The 13,351-nt window shown below is 59.5% G+C and overlaps 2 protein-coding genes across 4 annotated transcripts; one reads left to right on the forward strand and one right to left on the reverse strand.

Moving 5' to 3' along the window:
- Nucleotides 1–3,525, forward strand: LYPD3 (LY6/PLAUR domain containing 3). Of its 3 annotated transcripts, none has more exons than XM_082077173.1 (5): nt 1–120; nt 603–779; nt 1,693–1,830; nt 2,417–2,706; nt 2,800–3,525. In XM_082077173.1, the coding sequence occupies exons 1-5, from the start codon at nt 3–5 to the stop codon at nt 3,448–3,450; spliced, it is 1,374 nt and encodes a 457-aa protein (XP_081933299.1). In that variant the 5' UTR covers nt 1–2; the 3' UTR covers nt 3,451–3,525. The 3 variants fall into 3 exon arrangements, with proteins under 3 accessions (XP_081933299.1, XP_081933300.1, XP_081933298.1); XM_082077174.1 differs by having other exon boundaries at nt 2,417–2,701; nt 2,921–3,525; XM_082077172.1 differs by having other exon boundaries at nt 2,417–3,525.
- A 1,635-nt stretch (nt 3,526–5,160) lies between these two features.
- On the reverse strand, nt 5,161–11,811 carry RPS19 (ribosomal protein S19). Its single transcript, XM_082077171.1, has 6 exons — nt 11,730–11,811; nt 11,582–11,652; nt 9,078–9,178; nt 7,412–7,595; nt 5,341–5,395; nt 5,161–5,213 (listed from the first exon to the last, which is right to left on the reverse strand). Exons 2-6 carry the CDS (start codon nt 11,650–11,652, stop codon nt 5,187–5,189), a joined length of 438 nt encoding a protein of 145 aa, XP_081933297.1. The 5' UTR covers nt 11,730–11,811; the 3' UTR covers nt 5,161–5,186.
- Between the last annotated feature and the right edge of the window lie 1,540 nt (nt 11,812–13,351).

Below are 13,351 nucleotides of genomic sequence, written 5' to 3' on the forward strand. Positions count from 1 at the left end.
CCATGGGGCTGCAGTGCCTGCACTGTGGGTCGGACGCCGGGAGCTGCCGTGGGGCCGAACTCGTCTCCTGCCCCACAGGAAGTGACGTCTGCGTCGAGGCCCTGGGGGCCGTGGCCTGGAGTGAGTCCCGGACGCCTGGGTCCCTTCCGGGGGGCCCGGACGCCTGGGTCCCCTATGGGGGGTGTGGGGCTGGACCCCTGGGTCCCATATAAGGGGGGGGATGGGGGGGTCCCCCAGACGCCTGGGTCCCTTCTATGGGGCCTGGATGCCTGGGTCCCTGGGGCACTCCTGGGTCCCTCCCGGACTCCTGGGTCCCTTATTCTATGGGTCCCGTATCCTGTGGGTCCCGAACTCCTGGGTCCCTTATTCTATGGGTCCCGAACACCTGGGTCCCTCATCCTGTGGGTCCCGAACTCCTGGGTCCCTTATTCTATGGGTCTCGCATCCTGTGGGTCCCGAACTCCTGGGTCCCTGGGGCACTCCTGGGTCCCTCCTGAACTCCTGGGTCCCCTATTTGGGTCCCTTGGGGCACTCCTGGGTCCCCCCCGAACTCCTGGGTCCCCTATTTGGGTCCCTCCCGAACTCCTGGGTCCCTCCCGCAGGCCACGGGCGGTTCTGGCTGGGGGGGCGGGGCTGTGGGCGGGGCCAGCCCGGAAGCCACGCCCGCGCGCTGCAGCTGGCCGGGCTCGTGCTGTTTTCCCGCCGGCGCCACTGCCGGGAGGGGCGGGGCTGCAACGCGGAACTTCCGCTCGGGCAGGAAGAGGCGTTGCCCGACGTCGGTACGCACCGGAAGTGGGCGGGGCAAGGGGGTAATAAGGGTTAATGGGGTCAATGGGATAGAATGGGGGTGAATGGGATCAATGGGGGTCAATGGGAGTCAATGGGGGTCAATGGGAGTCAATGGGGGTCAATGGGAATCAATGGGGATCAATGGGGTCAATGGGGGGTCAGTGGGGATCAATGGGAATCAATGGGGTCAATGGGGGTCAATGGGGTCAATGGGGTCAATGGGGTCAATGGGAGTCAATGGGGGTCAATGGGAATCAATGGGGGTCAATGGGGGTCAATGGGGTCAATGGGAGTCAATGGGGTCAATAGGGGTCAATGGGGTCAATGGGGGTCAATGGGAGCCAATGGGGGTCAATGGGGTCAATGGGGGTCAATGGGGTCAATGGGAATCAATGGGGGTCAATGGGGGTCAATGGGGATCAATGGGGGTCAATGGGGGTCAATGGGGTCAATGGGAGTCAATGGGGTCAATGGGGGTCAATGGGGTCAATGGGGGTCAATGGGAGCCAATGGGGGTCAATGGGGGTCAATGGGGGTCAATGGGGTCAATGGGAATCAATGGGGGTCAATGGGGGTCAATGGGGATCAATGGGGGTCAATGGGGGTCAATGGGGGTCAATGGGGTCAATGGGGATCAATGGGGGTCAATGGAATCAATGGGGATCAATGGGGTCAATGGGGGTCAATGGGGTCAATGGGGATCAATGGGGATCAATGGGGGTCAATGGAATCAATGGGGATCAATGGGGGTCAATGGGAGTCAATGGGGTCAATGGGGTCAATGGGGGGTCAGTGGGGATCAATGGGGATCAATGGGGTCAATGGGGGTCAATGGGAGTTAATGGGGTCAATGGGATCAATGGGGGTCAGTGGGGTCACGCGTGTCCCCGGCCCCGCCCCCAGCCCCGCCCACCCCGTCCCCGCCCAATGGGCTGCGCTGTTTCGGTTGCCCGGACGACGGCCCCTGCGACCCCCCCCTGGTGGTGGAATGCGCCGGGGACCAGGACGCCTGTTTCCATGGCAACGCCTCCCTCGCCCTGGGTACGGCCAATGGGGGCCGGGGGGCGGGGCCGGGCGCGGCGGGGGAGCCTATGGGAGCGCGGCGGCGGGGGGCGGGAGCCAATGGGAGGGAGGGGGCGGGGCCTGGGGGTTGCTATGGGGTCCTAAGTGGGGGGGGTGGTTGCCATGGTGACCCAGTGCGGCCTATTGGTCGCCATGGTAACCATGCGGGGGCCTATTGGTCGCCATGGTAACCATGGAGGGTCTATTGGTCGCCATGGCAACCCAGTGCGGCCTATTGGTCGCCATGGCAACCATGCAGGGGCCTATTGGTCGCCATGGCAACCATGCAGGGCCTAGTGGTTGCCATGGCGACCCCACAGGCCCCAATTCCCGCCCTATGGAGAAGGGGGCGGGGCCAACTGACCCCATTGGCCGCCACTGATGGGGGCGTGGCCTCTTGGTCGCCATGGCAACCCAGTGCGGCCTATTGGCGCCTGTGGGAGCCCCAATTCCCACCCTATAATGGGGGGGGGGTGTGTGTGTGGGCGGGGCTAACTCCCCCCATGGGGGGTGGGCGTGGCCTGTGGGTGACGCCCCGCCCCCCCCCGCCCCTCCCCTCCCCCAGGCGGCCGGCGGCTGTGGCGGGAGGTTCGCGGCTGCGCCCGCGGCGCCAACTGCTCCGATTCGGCGCGGGGGGACGGGGACGCGGCGCTGAGCGGCTCCTGTTGCCACGGCGACCTCTGCAATGGGGCCCATGGCGGCCTCTTCGACCCCCAGCGGCCCCGCCTGCAGCTCCTCCCCCACGGCCACGCCCCCACGGCCGCGCCCAAGATGGCCGCCACCCGCGCCAAGATGGCCGCCGGGGGCGGGGGCGGCAACGGTGACGTCGGCGGGGTCAACGGTGATGTCATCAGGGTCAACGGTGATGTCAACGGTGGGAAGGATGACGCCAAGATGGCCGCCGGGGGCGGCGGTGATGTCATCAAGGTCAATGGTGATGTCATCAAGGTCAATGGAAGCGTCAACGGTGACGTCAATGGTGGGAAGGACGGCGCCAAGATGGCCGCCGGGGGCAATGGTGATGTCGTCAAAGTCAATGGTGATGTCATCAAGGTCAACGGAAGCAACGTCGGGGTCAACGGTGATGTCAATGGTGACGTCAATGGTGGGAAGGATGACGCCAATATGGCCGCCGGCGGCAATGGTGATGTCATCAAAGTCAATGGTGATGTCATCAAGGTCAATGGAAGTGTCAACAGGGTCAACGGTGACATCATAGGGGTCAACGGTGATGTCAAGGGGGTCAATGGAAGCATCAGTGGGGTCAACAGTGATGTCACTGGGGTCAACGGTGATGTCATCAGGGTCAACAGTGACGTCATAGGGGTCAACGGAAGCATCAATGGTGACAAGACCAAAGTCAATATGGCCGCCGGGGTCAATGGGAGCGTCAATGGGGCGAATGGTGACGTCAGCAAGGCCGACGGTGACGTCAGCGGTGACGTCAGCGCCAAGATGGCCACCGGGGACAAGATGGCTGCCGGGAGAGCCGGGCGCCCCATGGAGGGCAAGGGCGGCACCAAGGGGCCGGTGGGGCGGGGCCACCCCGTGGGCGGGGCCTCGTGGCTCCTCCCCCTGCTGCTCTGGCCCCTCCTCTAAAGGGGGGGAGATGGCAAACAAGCCCCGCCCCCAAATGGCCCCTCCCCCCCAATCACAGAGGCCAATAAACGGTTGTGGTGGAACAAGGGGGCGGAGTCTGATTGATTTGGGGGGGGGGACCCAGGAGGTCGGGAAGGACCCAGGAGTTCGGGAGGGGACCCAGGAGTTCGGGGTTGAACCAAAAAGTTGGGGGCGGAACCAAAAAGTTGGGGGCGGAACCAAAGTTCGGGGTCGCGGGGGCAGGGAGGGGGAGGTTTAGAGGTGGCACCGAGGCGCCCGGGGGGACCGGAAGTGATGTTGCACCGAGGCACATGGGGGGGAAACGAGCGGTTTGGGGCTCCCAGTTGGGTTTTGTTCATCCCGTTCGTTTATTGAAGTTCAAGGGAGGGACCCAGGAGTGCGGGAGGGGACCCAGGAGTGCGGGAGGGACCCAGGAGTGCGGGAGGGACCCAGGAGTGCGGGAGGGGGCGTGTCCAGCGTCTGTGGGCGGGGCTAAACGGCGTCATCCTGGATCCCGCAGCGGAGATTGGCGGGAACGGCGACATCTGGGGGAGGGGAAGGGGCGGGGTTAGAGGGGACCCAGGAGTTCGGGAAAGGGATTATAGGGGAGGACCCAGGAGTTCAGGGGAGGGACCCAGGAGTTCGGGAGGGACCCAGGAATTCGGGAGGGGACCCAGGAGTTCGGGAGCCGGCACTTGAACAAGGTGCCCTCTATAGCTCACTATCTGGCAGCCCCATTGCCCCCCAAGGCTCACTATCTGGCAGCCCCATAGCCCCCCAAGACTCACTATTTGGCAGCCCCATAGCCCCCCAAGACTCACTATTTGGCAGCCCCATTGCCCCCCAAGGCTCACTATTTGGCAGCCCCATAGCCCCCCAAGACTCACTATTTGGCAGCCCCATTGCCCCCCATGGCTCCGAGGGACCCAGGAGTTCGGGGGGGGACCAAAAAGTTGGGGGCGGAACCAAAGTTCGGGGTCGCGGGGGCAGGGAGGGGGAGGTTTAGAGGTGGCACCGAGGCGCCCAGGGGGACCGGAAGTGATGTTGCACCGAGGCAAATGGGGGGGAAACGAGCAGTTTGGGGCTCCCGGTTGGGTTTTGTTCATCCCGTTCACTATCTGGCAGCCCCATAGACCCCAAGGCTCACTATTTGGCAGCCCCATTGCCCCCTATAGCTCACTATCTGGCAGCCCCATCGCCCCCCAAGGCTCACTATTTGGCAGCCACATTGCCCCCTATGGCTCACTATTTGGCCGCCGGGGGCCATGGTGAAGTCAATTTTCCCTCATTTTGAGCCAATTTCTCCCCATTTTAAGTCAATTTCCCCCATTTTGGGGCCATTTCCCCCCATTTTGGGGCCATTTCCCCCCATTTTGGGGCCATTTCCCCCCATTTTAAGTCAATTTCTCACCATTTTGGGTCCATTTTCCCTCATTTTGGGTCCATTTATCCCCATTTTAAGTCAATTTTCCCCATTTTGGGTCCATTTCCCCCCATTTTGGGGCCATTTCTCCCCATTTTGGGGCCATTTCTCCCCATTTTAAGTCAATTTCCCCCCATTTTGGGTCCATTTCCCCCCATTTTGGGTCCATTTCCCCCCATTTTGGGGCCATTTCTCCCCATTTCGGGCCCATTTCTCCCCATTTCGGGCCCATTTCTCCCCATTTCGGGCCCATTTCTCCCCATTTTTGGCTCATTTCACCCCAAAACCATCGTTCAAATCCTTTATTGGCTCATCAGTGCTTCTTGCTGGCGGCCGCCACCTGAAAACGAGGCAAAAACCCCCAAAATTGGGCAAAACCCCCCAAAAATGGGCAAAAAAAACCCCCAAAAAATCCCCGACCGCGGGGGGTTTTGCCCAAAATCGCAGGAATTTGCCCCAAAACGCACCTGCCCGGCGATTCGGTCCAAGTCGCGCTGGCCCTGGGGGGTCAGTTTGCGCCCCCTGGAAAATGGGGCGAAAAACGGGGAAAATGGGTCAGTCGGCAAGAAATGGGACGTTGAGGGCAAAAAGGCGGGAAAATCGGGGTTTTTTGGCGGGAAAATTGGGGGGGGGTTTGGGGCGAAAAACGTGGATTTTGGGGGAAGAAATTGAGGATTTTTTGGGGGGAAAATGGGGATTTTTGTGAGGTAAAAATGATGATTTTTGTGAGGTAAAAATGATGATTTTTGTGAGGTAAAAATGATGATTTTTGTGAGGTAAAAATTGGGAATTTGGGGGGAAGAAATTGAGGATTTTTTGGGGGGAAAATGGGGATTTTTTTGAGGTAAAAATGACGATTTTTTTGAGGTAAAAATTGGGGAATTCTTTGGGGCGAAAAATGTGGATTTTGGGGGGAGAAATTGAGGATTTTTTTTGGGGAAAATGGGGATTTTTGTGAGGTAAAAATGATGATTTTTGTGAGGTAAAAATGATGATTTTTGTGAGGTAAAAATGATGATTTTTGTGAGGTAAAAATGATGATTTTTGTGAGGTAAAAGTTGGGGAATTTTGGTGGGAAAACTGAGGGAAATTTTGGGGCAAAAAATGTGGATTTTGGGGGAAGAAATGGAGGAATTTTTTGGGGGAAAATGGGGATTTTTTGGGCAAAAAAGGGGGATTTTTTTGTGGGAAAAATGGTAATTTTTTGGGGTGAAAAATGTGGATTTTGGGGGAAGAAACTGCAGATTTTTGGGGGGAAAATGGGGATTTTTGTGAGGTAAAAATGATGATTTTTTTGAGGTGAAAATTGGGGAATTTTTGGGGGTGAAAAGTGGGGATTTTGGGGGAAGAAATTGCGGATTTTTTTTGGGAAAATGGGGGTTTTTGTGAGGTAAAAATGATGATTTTTTTGAGGTAAAAATTGGGGAATTTTGGTGGGAAAATTGGGGAATTTTTTGGGGAAAACAGGGGAATTTCGGGAGGGAAAATTGAAGGAATTTTTTGGGGCAAAATACGTGGATTTGGGGGGAAGAAATTGAGGATTTTTTGGGGGCAAAATGGGGATTTTTTGGAGGTAAAAATGATGATTTTTGTGAGGTAAAAATTGGGGAATTTTGGTGGGAAAACTGAGGGAAATTTTGGGGAGAAAAATGTGGATTTTGGGGGGAGAAATTGAGGATTTTTTTTGGGGAAAATGGGGATTTTTGTGAGGTAAAAATGATGATTTTTTTGAGGTAAAAATTGGGGAATTTTGGCGGGAAAATGGGGGGATTTTTTGGGGCGAAAAATGTGGATTTTGGGGGAAGAAATTGAGGAACTTTGGGGGGAAAATGGGGATTTTTGTGAGGTAAAAATGATGATTTTTGTGAGGTAAAAATGATGATTTTTGTGAGGTAAAAATTGGGGAATTTTGGTGGGAAAATTGGGGAATTTTTTGGGGTGAAAAATGTGGATTTGGGGGGAAGAAGTTGAGGATTTTTGGGGGGGAAATGGGGATTTTTTGGAGGTAAAAATGATGATTTTTAGGGGGGAAATTGGGGAATTTTTTGAGAGGGAAAACGGGGATTTTTTGGGGGGGGAAAAAGGGATCTTTGGGGGCAAAAATCGGGGATTTTGGGGTGGGAAATGTGGATTTTTGGGGCAAAAAAGGGGGATTTTTGGCAGGGGAAAACTGGGGATTTTTGGCGGGAAAAATTGAGGGGCATTTTTGGCGGGAAAAACACTGGGGGGGGGATATTTTTGGCGGGAAAAACTGAGGAGGATATTTTTGGCGGGAAAAACCTGAGGGGGATATTTTTGGCGGGAAAAACCTGAGGGGGATATTTTTGGCGGGAAAACCAGATTTTAAATGGAAAACCAAGGATTTTAAAGGGAAAACCAAGGATTTTAAAGGGAAAACCAAGGATTTTAAAGGGCAAACCAAGGGATTTTCCACCCCCAGCCCCCCCAAATCACCCCATAACGCCCCATAAAAGGGAAAACAAAGCCATAAAGCCCCATCAAAGCCCCAAAAAAGGCGTTTTTAGCCCCGAAACTGACCCGTCCTGGTCTCTCTCCACCATGCGCAGCCCCTCGAGCGCCTGCAGCACCCGGCGCGCCACCGAACCGGAGCCGCGGCTGAAGCGGCTGGGCCGGACGCCGCGGCGCTGCCGCCCCCCGTAGACCGCGGTCAGGGCGCCGGAGCCAGCGCCGCCGCGCAGGTACAGGTGACGCGCGGCCGACGCTGCGGGGGGACACAAACAGGGTGTTAGAACTGGGGGACCCCCCTGTACGGGGAGGGTGGAACCCGAAAACCCCCCTGTACGGGGGGGTTGGAAGTGGGGAACCCCCCTGTACACTGGGTTAGAACTGGGAATCCCCCCCATACGCTGCGGGGGGACACAAACAGGGCGTTAGAACTGGGGGACCCCCCTGTACGGGGGGGGTGGAACCTGAAAACCCCCCTGTACGGGGGGGTTGGAAGTGGGGAACCCCCCTGTACACTGGGTTAGAACTGGGAATCCCCCCCATACGCTGCAGGGGGACAGAAACACGGTGTTAGAACTGGGGGACCCCCCTGTACCGGGGGGGTGGAACCTGAAAACCCCCCTGTACGGGGGGGTTGGAAGTGGGGAACCCCCCTGTACACTGGGTTAGAACTGGGAACCCCCCCGGTGGAGCGAGGTCAGGGCGCCCAACGCTGCGGGGGGGCACAAACACGGCGTTAGAACTCGGGGACCCCCCTGTACGGGGGGGTTGGAACCCGAAAACCCCCCTGTACGGGGGGGTTACAAGTGGGGAACCCCCCTGTATGTGGGAACTGGGATGGAACTGGGAACCAGGGTTAGAACTGGGATGGAACTGGGAACCGGGAACCAGGATTAGAGGTGGGAACCAGGATTAGAACCGGGATTGGAACTGGGAACCAGGGTTAGAACCGGGAACCAGGATTAGAACTGGAACGGAACTGGGAACCAGGATTAGAACTGGGAACCAGGATTAGAACTGGGATGGAACTGGGAACCAGGATTAGAACCGGGAACCAGGATTAGAACCGGGATTGGAACTGGGAACCAGGATTAGAACTGGAATGGAACTGGGAACCAGGATTACACTCGGGAATGGAACTGGGAACCGGGATTAGAACCAGGATTAGAACCGGGGGTTGGAACTGGGAACCAGGATTAGAACTGGAATGGAACTGGGAACCGGGATTAGACCCGGGAATGGAACTGGGAACCGGGATTAGAACCAGGAACCAGGATTAGAACCGGGGTTGGAACTGGGAACCAGGATTAGAACCGGGATTGGAACTGGGAACCAGGATTAGAACCGGGATTGGAACTGGGAACCAGGATTAGAACTGGGATGGAACTGGGAACCAGGATTAGACCCGGGAATGGAACAGGGAACCGGGATTAGAACCAGGAACCAGGATTAGAACTGGGAACCAGGATTAGAACCGGGTTGGAACTGGGAACCGGGATTAGAACTGGGAACCGGGATTAGAACTGGGATGGAACTGGGAACCGGGATTAGAACTGGGAACCGGGATTAGAACTGGGAACCGGGATTAGAACTGGGATGGAACTGGGAACCAAGAAATGGGGGGGGGGTTAGAACTGGGAATAATTCCCAGTAAAACACTGGGAACCCCCCCAGTAACGGGGAACCCCCTGGTAACCGGGACCCCCCCGGTGTCCCCCCCGGTGTCCCCGTGACCCACCGGCCCGTGTGTAGAACCAGTTCTCATCGTACGGCGCCAGCTCCTTGTGCTTGGCCAGTTTCACCGTGTCGGCCCATTCCGGAACCTTCAGCTTGCCCGACCTGGGAGGGGGGGAAACCATGGGGAGCCCCTTTAGGACCATGGGGAGCCCTTTGGGAACATGGGGAGGCCATGGGGAGCCCCTTTAGGACCATGGGGGAGCCCCAGAAACCCCTTAAGGACCATGGGAACCCAATAAGAACCACGGGGAGCCCTTTAGGACCCTGGGGGAGCCCCCAGGAACCCCTTTAGGACCACGGGGACCCCCTTTAGGACCCTGGGAACCCCCTTTAGGACCCTGGGGAGCCCCAGGGAACCCCTTTAGGACCATGGGGACCCAATTAGAACCACGGGGAGCCCTTTAGGACCCTGGAACCCCGTTTAGGACCATGGGGATCCCTTTAAAGACCCTGGAACCCCCTTTAGGACCCTGGGGGAGCCCCCAGGAACCCCTTTAGGACCATGGGGATCCCTTTAAGGACCCCGGGTACCCCCTTTAGGACCATGGGGATCCCTTCAGGACCATGGGGGAGCCCCCAGGGAGCCCCTTTAGGATTTGGGGAGACCTTTAGGACCCTGGGGAGCCCCCAGGAACCCCTTTAGGACCATGGGGATCCAATTAGAACCACGGGGAGCCCCTTTAGGACCCTGGAACCCCCTTTAGGACCATGGGGACCAAATTAGGACCCTGGGGGAGCCCCCAGGAACCCCTTTAGGAACATGGGGACCCCCTTTAGGACTCTGGGGAAGCCCTCAGGAACCCCTTTAGTACCATAGGGACTCAATTAGAACCATGGGGCTCCCTTTAGGACCATGGGGGAGCCCCCAGGAACCCCTTTAGGACCCCGGGTACCCCCTTTAGGACCATGGGGATCCCTTTAAGGACCCGGGGAACCCCTTTAGGACCCTGGGGACCAAATCAGGACCCTGGGGGAGCCCCAGGGAGCCCCTTTAGGACCATGGGGACCCAATTAGAACCACAGGGAGCCCTTTAGGACCCTGGGGGAGCCCCCAGGAACCCCTTTAGGACCATGGGGATCCCTTTAGGACCCCGGGAACCCCCTTTAGGACCATGGGGATCCCTTTAGGACCCTGGGAACCCCCTTTAGGACCATGGGGATCCCTTTAAGGACCCTGAGAACCCCCTTTAGGACCATGGGGATCCCTTTAAGGACCCTGGGAACCCCCTTTAGGACCATGGGGATCCCTTTAAGGACCCCGGGTACCCCCTTTAGGACCATGGGAACCCCTTCAGGACCATGGGGGAGCCCCCAGGGAGCCCCTTTAGGATTTGGGGAGACCTTTAGGACCCTGGGGAAGCCCTCAGGAACCCCTTTAGTACCATAGGGACTCAATTAGAACCATGGGGCTCCCTTTAGGACCCTGGGGACCCAATTAGGACCATGGGGGAGCCCCCAGGAACCCCTTTAGGACCCCGGGTACCCCCTTTAGGACCATGGGGATCCCTTTAAGGACCCTGGGGAGCCCCCACAAACCCCTTAAGGACCATGGGAACCCCTTTAGGACAATGGGGACCCAATTAGAACCATGGGTACCCCCTTTAGGACCCTGGGGAGCCCCCACAAACCCCTTAAGGACCATGGGAACCCCTTTAGGACAATAGGGACCCAATTAGAACCATGGGTACCCCCTTTAGGACCCTGGGGAGCCCCCACAAACCCCTTTAGGACCATGGGAACCCCCTTTAGGACCCTGGGAACCCCTTTAGGACAATGGGGACCCAATTAGAACCATGGGTACCCCCTTTAGGACCCCGGGTACCCCCTTTAGGACCCTGGGGAGCCCCCACAAACCCCTTAAGGACCATGGGAACCCCCTTTAGGACCATGGGGATCCCTTTAAGGACCCTGGGAACCCCCTTTAGGACCATGGGAACCCCTTTAGGACCCTGGGGGAGCCCCCAGGAACCCCTTTAGGACCCTGGAACCCCCTTTAGGACCATCGGGGAGCCCCCACAAACCCCTTTAGGACCCGGGGAACCCCTTAAGGACCCCGGGTACCCCATTTAGGACCATGGGGAGCCCCCACAAACCCCTTAAGGACCATGGGGATCCATTTAAGGACCCTGGGAACCCCCTTTAGGACCATGGGGATCCCTTTAGGACCCCGGGGAGCCCCTTTAGGACCATGGGAACCCCTTCAGGACCATGGGGATCCCTTCAGGACCATGGGGGAGCCCCCAGGGAGCCCCTTTAGGATTTGGGGAGACCTTTAGGACCCTGGGGAGCCCCCAGGAACCCCTTTAGGACCATGGGGATCCAATTAGAACCATGGGTACCCCCTTTAGGACCCTGGGGAGCCCCCACAAACCCCTTTAGGACCCCGAGTACCCCCTTTAGGACCATGGGGATCCCTTTAGGACCATGGGGATCCCTTTAGGACCCGGGGAACCCCTTTAGGACACCCCCCCCCCCCATCCCGTTCCCCCCCCCCCATCCCCTCACTTCTTCAGGAACGCGGCCAACGCCCTGACGAACTCCTGCTGGTTCACGTCCTTCACCGTCACCCCCGGCATCTGCTTGGGACACAAACGGCCGCTCAGCGCCGGGATTCCCCCCAAAACCCGCTCCCCTCAGCGCCCCCGGGACCGACCGTGCGGCCGCTTCCCCGCTCGGCCCCGCAGGAAGAGGCGGAGTTTAGGACCGCGCCGGGGTAAGAGCCGCGCCGCGCCTCTCGCGAGAGCGCCGCCGCCAATCCGCGCCGGCGAGACTTGCGTGTTAACCAATGAACGCGGAGAGGGGGCGGGACAACGCTACTCCCCCACCACCCCCGCCCTGGCGGGAGACACCATGTGTCTCCCCCCCCCCAGCTCCCCCTCCGGGAGGGGGGATTGGAACGTTCCGCCTCGCCCCGTCCCCGGCGCTGATTGGCTGCCGCGCGGAAAGGGCGGGAACCACCCCCATCATTGCAAGCGCGGCGCTGATTGGCTCAGCGCCCCGCCCGGAGGTTGAAAGCCGCGTGCTGATTGGCCAAAAGGGAGGCGAGCCAGGCAGGCGGCTGAGGGGGGCCCCCCCCGGGTGGGGGAGGGGGGCTTGACGTCACCGCGGCGCCTTTTGGGGTGAATCGGGTGGGTTTTGGGGTCTGGGAATCACCCGCGGAACCCGCCGCGACCCCCCCGGGGCCGTGCGCAAAACGCCCCCTCAGGGCGGCCCTGGGGCCGTGCGCAAAGCCCCGCCGCGCTCCCATTGGCTGGGCAGAGGAGGCGCCGCGCTCCCATTGGCTGGGCGGGCGAGGCGCCGCGCTCCCATTGGTCGAGGCGCCTCGGGGTCCCGCCCAGCCCACGCTGCGGCGGCTTCGCGCCTCATTTCTCCTCAGGAGCTGCTGCGGGGCGGTCGCTGCGGCCCCAGGTGCGTTCGGGGCGGCCCCGGGGCCCTCGGGCCGCGGTTGGGGTGTCCCTGTGTCCCCACGGTGTCCCCACGGTGTCCCCAAGGTGTCCCTGGGGTGTCCCTGTGTCCCCAGGCCACCCATCTGGTGTCCCCATGGTGCCCATGTGACCCCAGGACACCCCTGTGGTGTCCCCAGGGTGTCCTGGTGTCCCCATAGTGTCCCCATAGTGTCCCCATGGTGTCCCCATGGTGCCCATGTGACCCCAGGACACCCCAATGATGTCCCCAGGGTGTCCTGGTGTCCCCATGGTGTCCCCATGGTGTCCCCATGGTGTCCCCGTGTCCCCAAGGTGTCCCTGGGGTGTCCCCAAGGGTGTCCCTGTGACCCCAGGCCACCCCTGTGGTGTCCCCACGATGTCCCCGTGTCCCCAAGGGTGTCCCAGTGACCCCAGGCCACCCCTATGGTGTCCCCATGGTGTCCCCATGATGTCCCCGTGTCCGCAAGGTGTCCCTGGAGTGTCCCCAGGGTGTCCCTGTGTCCCCAGGCCACCCCCATAGTGTCCCCAGGGTGTCCCTGGAGTGTCCCCAAGGGTGTCCCAGTGACCCCAGACCACCCCTATGGTGTCCCCACGATGTCCCCGTGTCCCCATGGTGTCCCCATGATGTCCCAGTGTCCCCAGGGTGTCCCTGGGGTGTCCCCAAGGGTGTCCCTGTGCTCCCAGGCCACCCCTATGGTGTCCCCATGGTGTCCCCACACTGTCCCTGTGTCCCCAGGGGTGTCCCTGTGTCCCCACGGTGTCCCCAGGCCACCCATCTGGTGTCCCCATGATGTCCCCACACTGTCCCTGTGTCCCCACGGTGTCCCCAGGCCACCCCTGTGGTGTCCCC

This window comes from Streptopelia decaocto (genome assembly GCF_964273445.1).
Source record: "Streptopelia decaocto genome assembly, contig: HAP1_SCAFFOLD_1672, whole genome shotgun sequence".
In the NCBI taxonomy this organism is placed as follows: Eukaryota; Metazoa; Chordata; class Aves; order Columbiformes; family Columbidae; genus Streptopelia; species Streptopelia decaocto.